Source organism: Corvus kubaryi, unplaced genomic scaffold (genome assembly GCF_017639235.1).
Source record: "Corvus kubaryi isolate FWS band 111438036 unplaced genomic scaffold, C.kubaryi_AGA036_p1.0 37386, whole genome shotgun sequence".
In the NCBI taxonomy this organism is placed as follows: Eukaryota; Metazoa; Chordata; class Aves; order Passeriformes; family Corvidae; genus Corvus; species Corvus kubaryi.
In genome coordinates, this window is record NW_024581128.1 from 300,142 (window position 1) to 317,775 (window position 17,634).

The 17,634-nt window shown below is 41.2% G+C and overlaps 1 protein-coding gene across 5 annotated transcripts in view; it reads left to right on the forward strand.

The window, feature by feature from the left end:
* ATL2 (atlastin GTPase 2) overlaps positions 1-17,634 on the forward strand; it is a 41,183-nt gene that overhangs the window by 16,732 nt on the left and 6,817 nt on the right. For all 5 annotated transcript variants that reach the window (XR_006017543.1, XM_042036759.1, XM_042036760.1 and 2 more), the window contains exons 2-10: positions 3,555-3,832; positions 8,425-8,559; positions 10,199-10,303; positions 11,052-11,102; positions 13,178-13,234; positions 13,826-13,918; positions 14,166-14,304; positions 15,132-15,259; positions 17,423-17,479. Coding sequence is in view for 4 of the 5 variants with exons in the window: in XM_042036759.1 (XP_041892693.1) it covers positions 3,555-3,832; positions 8,425-8,559; positions 10,199-10,303; positions 11,052-11,102; positions 13,178-13,234; positions 13,826-13,918; positions 14,166-14,304; positions 15,132-15,259; positions 17,423-17,479 (1,043 nt within the window). In the remaining variant the exon portion in view is untranslated. The remainder of the gene's footprint in view (positions 1-3,554; positions 3,833-8,424; positions 8,560-10,198; positions 10,304-11,051; positions 11,103-13,177; positions 13,235-13,825; positions 13,919-14,165; positions 14,305-15,131; positions 15,260-17,422; positions 17,480-17,634) is intronic.

Genomic DNA, 17,634 nt, shown 5'->3' on the forward strand with positions numbered 1-17,634 from the left:
GGGACAGGGCTTTGAGTTCTGAATTGCATAAACTTCTGGCCTGATTTGACCTGACAGTGCTGTCAACGTGTTTACTTTATGAATTATTTTGAGAATTTTTGCAGTGCTTTTGCAGAAAACTGGACTGTGAAAGGGGGTGCTTCTTGTTCTGACCTTTGTTTCCAGAGGCTGCACTGAAAGTAATTCTTGGAAGTGGAATGTGATCTTTCTGCCCATGATACTGAAGCCTTCTAGAAAGACTTCTTAAGTACTCCAGTGCTGCCTGAGACAGTGACTAGCCAGAGTGACAGGGTGAGCAGCCAGAAGGCAGGGTAAAGGATCAAAAAAGGGTGTGACATCTGCCTAGGACACCTGACAGGGTGGCATATGCTGATTATGCTGCTGGGATGAGCTGTAGCACTTGTTCTATAGTTCACATGCTTGGCTTGTGCAATGTCTGTCCTGGTAACTGCTAACTAGTTCAAAATCTTGAAAGGAGGGGTGTTCTCTGCCAGTTGAGCATGAAGTTATCAAACCAGCTCTTCTGGATGGATCAAGTTGCTTTCACAGCTGTCAGCACTGTAGTTCTCCACCCTCTAAAGTGCTTGATTGAAGGCCATGATGGTCTTTTCTGTAGGTAGGTTGGGAACTTTCAGATACATTAGGCTGCCTGGTCAAAAAAAAAAAAAAAAGCCAACAAACCAACTTGACCCAAACCAAGCAAACAAACCCGACTTGATGCTCTGTACTTGACTTTCCAATTTCTGCTGATAAGTGAAATCTAATAGGAGTTGAGTAGGGTCTGGGATGAATCTTCTCTCCTGTTCCCTCTGAGCTAATGAGCTTCAGTGGTGCAGAATGCTGTTAACAAGATGTGAGCTTTTAATGGGCATGTTGTGTGTAAGCTCTTGATAGTACTATCTCCTTGTGATAGGGAGAATCTACTTGTTTATGAATAACTAATGATAAAGGACCATTCCACTTGTTTGTTTGGAAATGTCCTTGGCCTGAAGAGGCTTTGGGTGGCTGTGCTCTGCACTGGCAAAAGGTTGCTGCTACAGCTTGAGGTCTTTGAGCTCTGACAAGTTTTAATGACTTCCAGGTAGGACAGGATGGTTAATGTCAGGCTCCAAGTGAATGAAGAGAGTTGCAGGTGTGGCTTCCAAACCATTTTTCAGTCTGCCCTTGTTTAGAAACCTAACCCCTTACTGCAGCTGAAGTGAAGTGTGCATTTAAATAAAAGAATATGAGGCTGTTCGAAGTAACCACCTTACACTTGTTACTACGGTCATACCTTGAAAGGGTGGCTTTGAAACATTGTCTGAATGTGTTTGCTAAAACACAGGTGCCTCTTCTTGGGACTATCTGACTTTAATGCTTTTATCAATAGAATTATTCCCTTTCTGTTTCTAGGCTGTGATGCTGCAGGCTTTTTTCTGACTGTCAGAATCTTCATTCCTTCGTACCTGGGTTATCCTTCCAAATTTTCTGACCTACGAAGGATCCTTCCTATATGGGGCAAAGCCTGTTTAGAAACTGTTTCAAAAAAGAGGGCTTGTGTAGTATCTGGGAATACAAAAGCTTTAGGCCAAAGGTGAGAGACTTTCCTCTGAAGTGGTGAGCAGTATTGTGTCAATGTAGTTTGTATAGTTTGGTGTCCTGTTGACAGATTTTCTTCTAAAAGTTACTCCTTCCAGTTGTCAGGCCTGCTAGTATAATCAATTTTTTAGCCTGCTTGGCTAATCACTGTGAGTTAGGGTGATGCTGGGGAGTGTTTTGCACACCCACTTGGATAATGCTGGAGTTTAGTTCTAGCTGCTTAGGATTTAAGCGCTCAAGTGTACTTCCCGTTCAAACCAAGTACCATGCCAGCTTAATATATTCAAACTAATTTTTTTTAAGATTTAGTGCCATTGGCCTTTGGGACAGCACAAGATTTGATGCTTGGAAATGGAAGCATCCTCTGTCATTTTGCAATTAAAAGTGTTGTCAGAGCTGGATAAGGGGACGGTTGCTGGAGAAACTTCAGGGTCACCATGTTACCAGTTTTTCAAATTCATTGTAATTTCAGGGTCTCATTACATCCACAAAACCGAGTGCTTTGGAGCCCTGTTCGTAAGTCTTTTGCTGAGAATGGTGTCTTGCATGCAAAGTCTATCAGGAATGACTTGGCAGGTCCTGTGCGCATTGGCAGGTTCTCTGCTATGAATGAATGAAACTGTGTTCCGTGGTGCCTCATGGGCGCATCCTGCAGAAGAACACTTCCTGTGGGCTGCTGCTACAGGAAACGTCTCTTCGAGCAATACATCAAAGGACTGGGGGTGGCTGCTGCCTTGTCTTGGAAATGCAGGCATGACTAGAAGGACAGCGTACTGAAAATCATATGTGATAATCCCAGATAAGTCACTGGTAGGAAGGTGCCTTGATCAGGTTTGTGCACATAGGGTTGCAATAGAATACAGCAAAATGCAAATATGGAGTAGGAGGCAATTCTGTAAGCACAAAGCAGCTTACCAGATGTTTGTCAGGAAAAGTGGAATCGGGAATGATAGAGTTGATTTCTGCTGTGGGATAAACTTCAGTGTTGTGGTGCCTGAACAAGAGAGGAGACTTCATCTTGGATAGGTTAGTTTGGTTTTCTTTTAGGCCTCTAATCCAATTAACTCCTGAATTCCAAAAGTCAGGAAAATAGGGTATTGATGCTATTGTAGTGTGTATCTGAAGGGCTGTGTTACCTTATCATTCATTAGTAACTTTAATCTGAATTATAGTTTTGTCAGCTACTATTTTATTCTGAAAGGGTATTGAATCTTAAATTGTGTATAAAATAGTCTCTTAACTGTTTTTAAAGACTGGATACTTACTGTTACTAAATCTTGCTTAGTAGTGCATTGTAGGAAGAATATGAAGCCAGAAACTACTTCAGTGGTTTTTTGTTTTCTTATCCCAGAAATGTTAGGGCATGCACATGCTAAGGGTTTTTATCTTCTTGCAGACAGGGAATAGGTGCTCTAAAGTCTGTGCTGTATTGAGACTTGAAACAGTGTTGGAATTGGAGAGGAGCTTATTCATTGGATGTCTTTTATCCTGGGCTTCCATACTAGATCTGTGGTCTTGCTTGTACCTGTTGGCAAGCAAAACTGACGGAAAACATTTATTTCCCCTGGGCCCCTTACAACAGTACAAGAAGGTGGCGATATAAAAATGCCCTTTTTTGGTCCTCTTTGGAGCTTGTTTTAAACTACTCATTTTTTTCCAGATAAAAGGCCCTTAATTTTTTTTTTTTTTAGTAGCAGTTACACTTAAGATGCCTTTAAAAGGGGATTTGAAGCTGAAAATCAGGGCTGGGGCTTTTTTTTTGTGATTCCTTAATACATAGAGAAGACCTGAAATATAGGCTAGACACAAAACTGATGAAAATGGACAGGAAACTAGTGTCGATCTCTTTGCATTCCCAAGAACATCACCCTTGCTGCTGGAAATGTAAGCCCAGCTCAAGGCTTTACTTCAAAAAAAAAAGTGTTTCTTGCCCTAAGCTCTGACTTACCAATGTGTTCTCATCTGTCAATTTGCAGGTAAGCTTTATGAAGAAGAAGAGGACGATGCCCTGCCAGACTCAGATGCCCTGCCGGACTCAGATGACGAGGTGGAGCTGGATAAGCCGCGCCCCATACAGATTGTCCTTGCTCATGAAGATGACCATAACTTTGAATTAGATGAAGCAGCATTGGAAAAAATCTTGCTTCAGGAACATATTAAAGATCTTAACATAGTAGTTGTGTCTGTAGCAGGAGCTTTCCGCAAAGGAAAATCTTTTCTGCTGGACTTCATGCTTAGATACATGTATAACAGGGTGAGTAATTTGGAGTTTTCCTGCAGGAGAAAAGTACTTTGGTATTTTAGTCATTTCCCTTTGTGTTTGTTAATTTGAGCATAAATATAGCAGGTCAGAATTTTCTTATATATCAGGGGAGGGGAAGTCAGCTGCTCTACGCTGTGAAGAAGAGTATTTAAGTGACAGTTTTTCAATGTACCTTTTCTTGCAGTTATCAAGGGAATTTATTGGTGTCCCAGTGTAAGTGGACACAAGAAGAACTTGAATGAGGGAGTATGATGGCCGCCTAGTTGAGCTTTGGGCGAGGGCTTTTCCAGGTGGTGACTTAGAGGAACACTGCTTTGACTTTATCTCCTGAAATCATATTATGGTGCTCACTTGCTCATTGTTGCAAAAATAAAAGTCTTACCAGATAGCTGTTGGAGGGCTAAATCTGCTTAAATATGATGTATGGCAAAAAGGAGAAAGTTTCCTGTTTGCTGTTTGGAATGCATTTCTGAATGCAGTCCAGGAACTCTTAAAATCCTTTAAAGTTATAGATTGATTAATGCCTGATCCAAAATTTAATTTCTTCTTTTAGTTTGTAGCTTTTGGCTAGCATTGTTTTGTGGCGATTACACTTTGAACCCTTGGCTTATATGGAGAAGGTGGAGTAGGGTCTTCTGTGAACATACCCATCTGCCCGTCACAGGTTGTGGGGTGTTTCTTTTAGTCTGCATTGTGAATAGTGACAGGTCAGTGTTTTGTTGCTCTTTGAAGCTCTTAGAAACCCAGAACGGATTCCTTTTTTGGTCACTGTTCTTTGGTGCTAATTTGTGCTAGCTGGCTTGAGGGAAAATCAAAATTAACCCTGCAGTTACAGGAAATATGGGAGTACTGCAGAAAAGTTGCTGATAGTTGGCAAATGAAGACTTCCTTCTCTCAATCCCAGTAGGGCCTGCTCTTGACGACTTCTCCCTCATTTACCAAGAGCTCTGGAAGAAAGACCCTGAGGATAGAGTAGGAGGAATACAGAATAGCAAGCTGGTACTCCTAACTTCTTGAGACTCTTAACCTAGGGAGGAAAAACATTTCATTTGATACAGATGTTCTGTGGGTGGCATGTGTGTGTGTGTAAGCCCTCTCTAGTGTCCTGTCTGTTCAGAATTAACCAAACAACAAAACCCCCACCGATCCCTGCAAACAAAGAAAAATACAAACTCCTAAGTACAGTGATCTGAGCAAGATGCTGGGCTGGGTAGAGGTAGTACAAGTTCTTTTTGAAAACAGAAGGGCTGGGCTTTAAACAAATACTCTTAATTTTCAGATTGTGAAATAAAACAAATGTTCATAAAGCAAAACAGATTGAAATGCTGTTTCAGCCTTGTGTATCAGGCCTCTCTGTTTCCTTTATTGTGCAGTCACTTTTCTCAGTTTTCTATAAATATCCTTCAAAATAATGTTTGTTTCTCTTGAACTGAAGATAAAAGCAAGCTTGGCTATCTGCTCTAACAACTGTTTCTTACCAAGAGCAGAGAGGTCTTTCTGTCCACGTGCTGCTTCTGGCCAGGCATTTCCATTCTGAAGCTATAGTGCTTGCAGACCCTTAGATGAGCTGATCCAAGTCACTGATGCATCAGAAGACACTGTACTTTGCTGAATTGTTTTTCTGCCAGCTCAGTGACGTAAATTGGCTTAGGGAAGGAGTTTGACAAGCATCAGAACTGCTGCAAACTGATTGATGGGAACTGGGGGTGATGGAGGATAAATGCAACGCCTCCTCTTTGGAGCGCTCTTAAGTTGTGTGAAGTCAAATGATATCCTCTGCTTATCCAAATTTAGTACAGGAGAAGAGATCTTGGTATAGTTTCATAGTACTTAGTCTGAGCCCTCCATCTTTAGTCAGGCTCAATTGCAAGTCTGTATTTTCTGTGAACTAAATTTTGCACAGAATCCTAAAGCAACTGCATTCACTTCATGTGCCAATCAAACAATTTTAGGATGCCCTTTTATGGGGACATTAACATGCGAAAAATAACAAAAAACTTGCCAAAAAACTTCAGAATCTCATTTTCTTGTTTTAAACTGAGGGAAGGAGGTCATGTGAAAAGTTGCCATTGTAAAATAAAAATCTCACTGGTGTCAGCTAAAGTCACAGGTAGGATTTTGGCATGGCAGAGGTTGATCACTGACTTCAGGGAGGTGGACATCTTGTTTCAAGCACTGATTGTTAGTGTTATGATTGCTCTTTCGAAATTGAACAGCAGCAGTTGTGTACTCAGCAAGCTGCTGCAAGGATCCTGTGTTCTTAAGCCTTAGAGTTGGATGGAGCTGTATCTAAATCTACCTGTAAGTGTAGATTTAGAAGTTTATTTTTTTATGGGGGTGTCACCTTCTTATCCTGAATTAATCTTCAAGGCATACTGGGTATTAATGCACTAGGCAAATAAAGCTGCATGGGGCTTTTCCTTAGTGTGAAGTAAATCTACAGAAATTACCCTTTAGTTGACTGAGATAAAACTGTAGAGCAACTTCTAGCTTGATTTCATGTAGGAGCCTTTTTTTCTTCCTCCCATCTCCTGAATATCTTTCAAGCCAACTTGATGGATGGAGACTTAAAATACAGAACTTTAGCTAAGGAAAGATGTAGGTAATAAGCTAGGAGTGCTTTAAACTGATGCAGAGGTCAGTCAGAGGCAGGCTTAAATACATCCATAAGATGAAGCAAGTTCAGGTGAAGTTGTGCCTGTTAAAATACCAAAGTATTACTGTGATATGAATCACGTGTGAAATCAAATGAAGTCATATCTAGTGCTCATTGAGGGACTTGTCAAACTGTTTGTGTAGTTGTGGTCTGATTTGCTACAAATAGGAATAATGTCTGGACCAAAATGGGATAAAGTATTCTTGTATAAAAGAAAAATGGAACATACTGAATAACAGTACAGATTCCTTTTGAAAAGTAAAAAGCTGCAGTCTGTTGACATGAACGTATGAAATATGATTCAGCATTGCCAAACTGTGTCCTGGAGTGTAGTGCAGCACAAAGCAAGCTCGGAGCTTGCATTTGTAGAGTGGTCTGTGGAAGCATAAGCATCTTCTGGGATAAAAAAAACTACAGGGAAAAGCTGTTCAGGGTTTGCTTAGGGTCTCTGGTACATGTGCCTATCAAAATAAACAAAAGGAAAAAAGAAACCAATCAACCAAACCCACACAACTTACCTGTAGAACTCTTCACTTGTGTACCTGTGTTCATTTTCTGAATTTTTATCTGCTCATCTCACCTTTGTCTGATCCAAGCAGCAGAGTTGAGTAGAGCACTGTTAGCATTTGGGAGAATGCTGGTGCAGAATTTCTGGATTGCCTGCATGCTCCTAGGCATGAGGAAAGTGTGCAAGTTTTTTTCCCCATCCCCATTTAGAAATAAGCAGTTTCACTTAGTGTTTCAAGTATTTTTATTCTGTTCAGTCCCTGGGTACTCATGCTGTGGTCTGAAACGTGAAGAAGTATCTTGAGCTGTTATCTGAAAACTGCCAGTGTGGAGACAGCAAGGTAGAGTCCAGAGCTAGTGAACTGAGAAATCCTTTGACCTTCTCAGTGGACTCTTCCTGGCTGGTAATCTACTCTGGAGACTTCAAGGCAAATTCATTAAATATCTCTTTTGCCTGCTTGCTGTGTTCTAGCCTGTGAAAGAAAAGTTTATATACACTGAAATCCTACATGAAAGAAGTGGCAGGCAGACTACAGTTTAGCTGATGAGGGAGCTACAGAAAAACCTACCACAGTGAAGCTTCCTTGGGGTGCCTGCTCATCGTCCTTAGTTGCCCAGTACATGAACTACATTTCTGGGTTAGATGTGCTCATATAATGGCTGGATTCTTGTGTGTGAGTTGCTGCTCTGTGTTGCCTGTCTTTGAAGACCTCATTACAATTCCATCAGCCAGGAATGTTAGCTGCCAACTGTACTCGATAGCTGCTCACAAATTGGGCAATGTCCGAGCAAAACTTTATTATGGGTGGGTTGATTGACATATATCAGACTCTTAACCTGACCTGTTCTCTGTAACTGGCAAGTATAGATTGTAAATCTTCTGGTACTTGCCTATTCTCTGTGGCTTCTGCAAGGTGGCATTGGGAGTCTTGTGCTGGCTTCTGTTAGTGCAGGGACTCAAATGCTTAGCTAGATGTTAGTGAGGGGGGAAGGGAGAGGATTAAGTTAAGATCAGGAGTTTTGTGCCTTGCAAAGGTTTAGGTGTTCCTGAGTTAAAATATCTGCTGTTGTGTTTGAGTTGAGTTTTCTCAACTGTGAGAAAAGAGCCTGAGTGCTGAGTGGAACTGGACAAAACTGTGCTGTTCTCAATAGCACTGTGTGCTTGAGACTCAAAAACTGTGCACATTTACTCTTCGGCGACTGAAAAGTTGTGCAGCCACTGAAATGCAGTGGTGTTGCTTTGTGGATGATCTTGAAACACAGCAGAGTAGCATTGTGTTTTAAATATTTTGTGTAGTGTTGTCAGCTGGCTCTGAGGAAAATGTAATAACAGTGTGGAAGTCTGCTAAGACATAACATGTTAAAAAAAAAAAAGGCATTCCTCCTTGGTTTTACATAAGTTTTTCCTTTTGTTTTGTAGACTTCTCCTTGCTGGATAGGTGGAAACACTGAGCCATTGACTGGGTTTACATGGAGAGGTGGATGTGAACGGGAAACAACTGGCATTCAGATTTGGAGTGAAGTGTTTGTAATTGATAAACCTAATGGAACAAAGGTGAGCGCTTGGCTTCCCTTCATTTACTCAAGATCTCTCTCGGAGGTGGTGTGGGTTTTTTGATTTGGTTTGTTTTTGTGGTGGTGGGGTTTTTAGTTGAATTTTTTTTTTTTTTAAACAAAACAGAGAGGCTGTGGATGCCCCATCCTGGGAGGTGTTCCTGTTCAAGTTCAGTGGGGATCTGAGCAACCTGGTCTAGTGGAAAGTGTCCCTGACTATGGGAACAAGATGATCTTCAGAGGTCCCTTTCAGCCTAATCAGTTTTTATGACTCTGAAACTTAAATAGGTGTATGTAAGGACTTCTGCCTCTGTGTACACCTTTAATGTCATGGGTTTCATGGTGGCACTTGGAACATCAGTTGCTTTCCTTTGCACTGAGTAGCTGTGTAACATATGTGGAAGCTGTGTATCAGTATAGGGATGGAGATTGATTCTTACAAACCAGCAGAAAAATTCAACAATAGTCTCATTTTGAGAGTACTTTGTTTTGGCAAAGTCTACCCTGTCCGGGCTGATGGGTGGGTTATCCTGGGAATGTTGTAAAACTGTAATGGCTATAAATACCACCTACAGACAAATGCTGGGGTGAAAAGCTCTGTAACAAACACTGTTCTTTGAAGGGTGAGAATATGTTCTAGCTTCTAGCTGTGTTCTAGTGAAATGTAGTGCATGGCTGTAAGTACTTTAGTGTGTGGAAGCTGGTCCTTCCATACAATTTTGACAGGTAGTGTATAAAAAAGGACTAAGTCTAACAGTGGGGAAAAAAGCACTAACTTGATTCTTTTTTAACTCTTAAGTCAGTTTAACTACAAAGTGTTAATGTCATTAATAGATATTTGCTCCACAATACTGGTGGTGATCTTGAACTGTTCATGTTCTGAACCATCAGTTCTAGTAAATTTCATATCCTCTGCATTTGCAAAGGAAACATCTGAAGCCTAGTCCATGGGACATGGATCTTAAAAATAGTTGGCTTAGTGGTGTGCAGGAAGTTTTAACAAATTTCACGGCTAACCAAACATTTCTCTGGTTAAAAACCAGTTATGTTGTGTGGATCTGTTTGTGCTTTGGGAACAAATTACCCACTCTTTTGTTTACTCACTTGTTGTTCCTTATCATTGGGAAAGAGAAGGGAATTGTAGTAGACCCCAAAGATGGGAGTTGGACTGATAAACTTTTTTTCATTTATATCACTTCCTTCCTTGTCATTCCAGCAGACGGTCAGTATCAGTTATCTGGTTTTCTGCTGAAAATAATTATTTTAAGATGCATTTATATATAAGTAACCATCTTCCTCTTAGCTCTAATGAGCTATGCTAGATCTGCAGCTGAGAATTCCAGTGAAGGAGAGCTGTCAGTTGCTCTGCACTGCACTCCCACTGTGCCAAGGAGGGCTATTTCTGTGGGAGAAGGTAGCTAGGCAAGGCCAGGGACTTCAGGCTGATGCCAAGGCCCTCTGGCTGCTGCTTACTCAGCTGTGGGTGTGTGTAGTCACGTGTGCAGGGAGCTGGCTGAGGTTTAATCAGTAGGCATAGGGGCAGAGACTTGCTCTGCTTGAAATAGAACTTAGCCCAGTGGCCTGGAGTAGGAAAGCGTCCATGATCTGGTTAACTGCTGCTGTTCTTTCAAACTCCCCAGGTTGCTGTACTACTCATGGATACCCAAGGTGCCTTTGATAGCCAATCCACTATCAAAGACTGTGCGACAGTTTTTGCCCTGAGCACCATGACGAGCTCTGTCCAGGTGAGAATATCCATACTGGCAAATAATGGCAGAACTCTCTATCCTGAACATGCAAAGAATATCTCTCGAGCCACACTTGGAAAGTTCACACGCATATTTTCCTCCAACTCTGATTTAAAATTCCATACTTTGTCTTCTTTTTGGTGTAAGACATAAACTACCCAAGTTGCTTGGTGGAATCGAGGTTTTGCAAGGCCAGGCTGAGTTAAATTGCTGACAGAACTGGGAAATCCCCTTCCCCCTCTCCCTCCCCAAGATGTCAAAGTAGCAACTGCTTCATTACAGATGTGTTGCAGAATCTTTTTTTAAGGCTTTAGATACAGTTTGGGGTGACATTACCCTGTGATCAGCCAAACTTAAAATTGCTGCTTCTGTTTAAGTGTCAGTTGAACTCCTGGCAATTGTGCTATACTTAAAACTACTTCTAAGCTTGTGCCTTAAAAGTGCCAAAAGCGAGCAGGTTTTTGAGGGGTGACAAGTGACTTTCTTCAGACATACTACAACATAAAAGGAACAGGAGTATGTGGAACACTACTTCTGTCCTGTGGAGTTTGCTCTGGTGGATTGTTTTTGAATAAGGAGGTGACTTTTGTTTGAGATGTGTTCTGTGACACCTTTGTACTTGCTCACGTTTGGGTTGTTGTACTTTTTCTGGAGGGAGCAAAAATACTCAATGTGTGAAAGAGGCTATATGAATGTAAGACAGTGGCTTCATGTTCCACTGTAATTCTCTGACTGTCTCTTGCAGGTATACAACTTGTCTCAGAATATTCAGGAAGATGACCTTCAACATTTGCAGGTAGGAATATGGTGAATTTATGTTAAGCTGCTTCTGAACTGAAAGTCTTGACAATGTTCTAGAAGTTACTACTCATGTAACTGACTTGAGAACTGTTTGCTAATTCATGTAAAACACTGAATTTGACCTGATACTAAGACTGGTACTGTCTGTAAGAGCTGTTTGCATCAACTCTGTGATGCCTCTGCTGTGCCGATGTAGAGGTAAAATAGTACAGGCTTCTAATCTGGCTGATTCTTTTAAAGTCTGTTCTCTGTATTGCAAGTTCTGAAATTCCCAAAAAAATGAGAAAAGAAAATTATGGAAATACTTAATAGTGAAATTCCAATGTTTCCCATTTTTCCTAAAATAGGAAAATTGATGTTATTTCATAACCAGTTTGTAAGGAAGTGTTGGAGCTTGGGTCAGGCCAGGAGTCTGATGCCCAGAAGCCGTCTCTGTTTTTTCAGCTGAGAATTTTCTGCAGAGTTTTATTTCTGCTTAGAAATAAAAGCAGGAAAATGTTGTCTTCTCTTCACCATGGGGTTTTTATCCTCTAATGGAGCATTGTGGTCAAAGACCACTGAATTCTGGCTTCATGTGAATGGTGCAAGAACCTTATCTCCTTAACTTAAAACCTGTAGCTTTAGAGAATAGCTTGTGTATTGCCCAATGCCAAGGCCATGAGCTTAAAACTGTTCTGTGTGTCTTCGGTGCTGCAACAGACTGTCTGCCAGTGCTGGAAGTAGAAGAGCACTAACTAAACAGTCTTGTGAAGCTGTTCTCAGTTAACAGGGCTGTATCACTGGGCCAACACCCCCCACACCCTAAAAAACACAGCCAAGCACCAAAACCAAAAAAATCCATAAGTAGTTATTTGAAAGCCAGGCTTCCCTTGAGACTTTGGTCCTTTAACAGCCTCAGTGTCATCTGAATAAAATAATCTGTTCCTGTTATCCTGGAGGGTGATATTTGAGGGAAGGAAGGGAAGAGAAGGATGATAAATACAAGCACTTGGGTAGGGGACACCAATGCATTTAAAGAAGGAATCATGGTCTGAGGGAAGGAAATTCTGAATTTCTGTTTTAACAGGAATTTATGTAATTGTGAAATACTGTTAGTCTCTGACTGCCTTTTGCATTTAGTGAATGAGGTGAAGAGTTTAGGTCAAAGAAGCCAGACTCGTGGGTGCTTGGCCACTTCACAGCTGCTTTTGCTCAGGATGACAAGGGCTTGGGATTTAAATTGTGTTAAATTAGTCTTGTAAGTTCTCAGGTGCTCTTGTGATCAGCACAGGAACTGTCCTTTGAGCCATAATTTATCTGAGATGCTCCAGGAGTTTGTTTAATGCAGAGTAATGATTGCCTGGTACTGGAGAGTTCTGGTGTGCTTCCATCATCTCTATCTCTAAGATCTGCAAGGAGGCTGGCATGGATTGATCCCTGCCAGTGTTGGCCTCTGCCGAAACAGCCAGCACAGTCCATAATTCTTGTTCTTGTGGGTGGTTTGGCCTGCTCAGGCCAGCGAGAAACGCTGCTGCTGGTGTTAAAGATGGTGAAAGCAGTAAGAGGAAGACAGCTGATACCTGCCTTTATACTGGAGGGAGGCAACAATTATTAGCTAAGGTCACGGGCTGAAGCAGAGATCTGAGAAGCTGCTGAACTTGGCTTGTATTTAAATGTCTGATATATTGGCTAGAGCCAAGTTCCCTGGGATTTCCAGGAATAAACCTTTTGTGGGAAGTAAGGGGCAAATGTTAGACAGGCTTACCTCCTTAGCCTAGGAAGCAAGTGTTGGAAGCTGGCTTGGTGAGAGATGCAGCCAGCTTTTCTCTGAGAATAGCCCACAAGCCACCCACTTAGAGCTGCAGTGTGTTGACAGTTCAGGAATGGCACTGTGAAGCCAGTGGGAATCATGTCTCCTACCTGAATCTTACTGAGGCTTGGTATACTCATTATCGAGGTTTATTTGTCATTCTCAACCTATAGTAAGATAAAAGATTGAATGCTTTTATTTTTTAGTGACATAATAGAATGTTTTACAGTAGAAAAATGTGTTTTCTATGTGGCACACCCTTACACTGTTCTTTCTCTCAGTTGTTTACAGAATATGGAAGACTAGCTATGGAAGAAATTTACCAAAAGCCGTTTCAGGTAACTATGTGTTAAATGGATTTAAGCAGTTGAATGTGTAGAAAATGAGCTCAGGATAATTTCTGAAGATAAACTAGTTGGGCTGAAGGTAACCAGTTCTTGGCAAGACTAATTTTCTTTCACTATTGCCACATGGCTTTGCAAAAATCCAATGGAAAAGTGCTGAAGAGGACCACATTTTGGGCAAGTATAGCTTTCTGCTTGAGTTAAAAGGCATAAAAGGAATCAAAATGTGAAATGATGACGTGCAGGTGCTAAGGAGAAAAATTTTGTGCTGCCTTCTTATTTATTACTCTGAGATATAGCTGGTCTTTGCTGGTGGTAGATGGTTCTGAGAAAAAGTCCTGTTTAGTGGTGGGTTTCTTGTTTGTTTGGTTTTTTAAACAACCAAACACTTGCACCACAGAACTACAAGGCTGCTTCATTTAGAGCAACCAAATATACCAAAAAACTTACATAGTATCCTTACTTGTAATCTATAATATATTAGTTTTAGAGCAGCCAAATACTTAAAATAATCACACATGTGATAGAGTTTTTGACCTTAGGAATGATGCAAACTTTTCAATGCTGCTGTTCTTCCTGTTGCAGACATTAATGTTCTTAATTAGAGATTGGAGTTATCCTTATGAACATGCATATGGCTTGGAAGGAGGAAGAAAGTTCCTAGAGAAAAGATTGCAGGTAGGTTATCTCCAGTAGTCCTATTCTGGTCTTGCTGTCAAGGCAATGATGCAGCATGAGCTGGCTCCTTGTGCTAATAAAATACATTTGTGGTGTTTCCACTCATATGCAAAGTTGACATTATTAGGCTCAGGAATAAAAGCTTAAACACTATTCTGTGCTCTTACTGCTTTTAAGATGATGGTTAATCTTGATTGCAGTGCTGCAAAACTGGTAGCAGTTCATACTGCCTTTTTTTTTCCTTCAGGTAAAGCAAAACCAACATGAAGAGCTACAGAATGTAAGGAAGCATATTCACTCCTGTTTCAGTAATCTTGGGTGTTTCCTGTTGCCCCACCCTGGTCTTAAAGTTGCAACAAATCCAAATTTTGATGGGCGATTGAATGGTAGGAAGCTTTTCATTTTGTGTTTCTTAATTCAGATCACTGAAATTGTTTTCTTTTATGATGGAAGTTAAGCACTGTAATGGTTAGCTATTGAAATGCCTGACTGGAAAATACAAGGCTAAAAGGTGAAACTGCAGAATTTAGAAATGTGCATTGTGTGCTCTTCTTAGTGGTTTAAAGGCAGAGGAATTAAGTAGGCAGAGGGAATGGGTGTCTTTGTGTCTAGCTGTTCATTGCAATCTGATAACTTGAGACATGCTTAAAGGTCATTAAATAGAGATTCCAAAGATAACTAAGGTCTCCAGAGGGCAGAATCTGCAAGATTAAAGACTTTACTTTCTTGAAAGGCTTTTCTCTAAAAACTTGCTGAACCACAGGTCAGCTCTAAAATGGCTGAAATAAAACCCGTAGGGTTCTGCTGCAGCTGAATGAGAGGCAGTCAGGATTCCTCCAATGGATGCCTGTCCCCCAGCAGAGGGAATGCATCAGAATGGCAAAGGCTGTAAAAGTGAGTTGCAGTGGTGGGATGCCAACTCCTGCTGTGCTGTGGGGTCATTGTGCACTGGTGTAATTGGGGAAATGCACTTTAAATACTCAAAGGACAATGGAACCTTGTTCTCCCTCTGAAGTTAAGATTGGTAGATTAAGAGTAGGTAGAACTTACTAAAGCTATATTATATATGTAAGCTTTTAAATACCTTAAAAATGCAGTTCAGAGTTGTGATGCTGTGGATTTAGAAGGATCATGGGCTGTCAGTGGTCCTTTAGGAGATACAAGATTGAAAACTAACCACTTTTTTCTCCTGGAATTGATTGAATTTTACTAGATATAGATGAGGATTTTAAGAATGAACTGCGGAATTTGGTGCCGTTACTGCTTGCCCCTGAAAACTTGGTAGAAAAAGAGATTAGTGGATCCAAGGTGACCTGTAGAGATCTTGTAGAATACTTCAAGGTAAGCAAACTCATACTAATTATTTCTGTTAATAGCTTAAAAGACAGTATTCTAATTTTAGGCCATGTTGTTCCCAGAGAAGATAAGATATCTAGGCTGACACTCACTGATCAGCTCACTTTTATTTTCATTTCATTACTCTGACTTTCCAGAACTGGCACACTACTTCCTAGCAGTACAGCTCTTAGCAAGCTACTGTTAGCAAAATTTGTGGGTTGGTTTTTATTTTCCTCTCTGTGAATTGGCTGAAATAGCTCAAGCTTTATTAGATTTTTTTTTCCTACTTTGAAATCCCAGTTGGTTTTTTTTTTGTTTTGGTTTGGTTACTTTTAATTAAAGTAGGTCTCATGTAGTTTTTACAGGTAGAAAACCAGCTCTTAAACTGCTAGGTATGCAATGAAAATTTCAGATATTCCCCTCTAGATTTTTAACATGCAAGGAAGGTGCTTGCTAAATGCTTGCATGTGTAGCACCACTATGCTCTGAAGTATTTGTGTGATACTCACAGCTGTTAGTCTTGAGCTTTTTTGGTATCATGGTGAGACCAGCAGAAATGTGATAACATAATCTCTCCATCAGCAGGGATTGGTCTGGTGTGTATAGACCTTTTTTTTTTTTCTTTTTTTTTTGTATTGGAATGACTTAGACAGTTGGCTTGGTAAGAATGATGCCACTGTCTCCTAAAGAGAGGAATTTTGTTTTGCTACTTTTGGGGTAGAAAAGTTAGGCTGATGTTGAGAAACAAACTGTGCAATGAAGGAATCTGAGACCAGAACTCATTTAACTTCACTTGTAAAAGGAAGTAACTTTTTTAAAGGGAAGACATGATATGGGATGCAGAAGTGATGGCTGTTCTGACAAGCATAAAATCAGCACTGGAGCTCAGAGGTTCAGTCTCTGTTTACATGGTTGCATGCTGCTTTTTGCTCCAGTTTTTCTCTAGTAGGACCCACTCAGGTCCAGTGCAGGGAGTGCATGTTCAGCAGCAGTTTAGAAAGGAAAAGGACTGCATCCTAAAAACCAAGTGTAAAACCTCTATTGGAAAGCTGATTCCCATCCTGTATCCAGTTGGGGAGCAGTCCTGTGGGGTGCTGCAGAAATGCTATGCTTATGTAACTAAAGAGGACTGCTCCCTTGGGACTGTGCATCTGAAGCAGAGATTGTGAGGCCTGAGCTGGAAACTGTAGGGCTCTTACTTGGAGGAAATAGCTACAGAAGCAAGGAGGGTGTCAAGGGAACTGAGTCCTGTATAACTCCATATGTTTTTGTAGGTTGCTCTGCAACCTAGAGCATTGAGTACATGGGGACCCTGATAACCTTGTTCTCTCCTCCCTTAGAGCAAAAAATCCTCAGGCCCAAGGCTTGTAGACAAGGCAGGGAGGAAGGCAGTGGCAGTGTGGAGAGAGTGGATAGACCCCCTCAAGGGGCTGAGAGTGGCCTTGCTGGTGTAACGTGCACAGCTTGTCCAAAGCACTGGAATGGCTGCTGCTGCCTGCTCTGCCCCACTTACCTGTCCCCAGGAGCTGTGCCATGGGCCAGCTTGTGGGCTGGAGAAGAAATGAAGTGTGTGTTCTCTTCCAGCCCTCTGGAACCCTGGGGAAAGAAAGGACACCTGAGGATAAGTGGGGTGGGGCACAGAGGGATAGGATGTCTGCTTAGCTTCTGCAAGTGTTTTGCCTGCTCAGCTCTGTCTGCATTAAGTGCCTTGATCTGGTTTTTTTCCTCCTACACTTCAGTAGATCAAGTCATGTGAGGAAATATAAGTATTGGTTCTCCCAGTGCTGGGGTAAGTTTGGGCAAACCTCTTGCCAGAAAGGCTGGGATAGTCATCTCCACTCTTTTGTTATGGATGAAGATTCCCTCTCTAGCAAAGACCTCATGTATTTGAGGGAGCAGAAGCCTGCTGTCAAACCTGTCACTTCTTGAGACAGAGGTGTCTCCTCAGGGTGCTCTGCTGCCCTGCTGGGCCCCAGTCCTGGGCACAGGAAAGTGAAGGGGAAAAAATGCCAAACTTGTAAGAAGAAATTTTCATGATTTAATATTTAGCACTATTATAAGAAATATTCTGAACTCTATCTTTGTATTATCCCTTATTTCTTATTCTCCTTAAACATAAATGTTTAGAAAAATAAACCTTTTTTTTTCCCCCCCCCTCACATTTAGGCTTACATTAAAATCTATCAAGGAGAGGAGCTACCTCATCCAAAATCTATGCTGCAGGTATTTTATTTTTCTTTCAAATAGTCTGATTAGATGATGTGTACTTTGTAAGTTTTTTGCAATTGAAGAATCATGACTGCTGTGGGCCTGAAGCCCCCCTCCCCCCCCAGCTGTAGTTCTTGAAGGATCTGTGTACTTTGAAAGCCATCTGAACT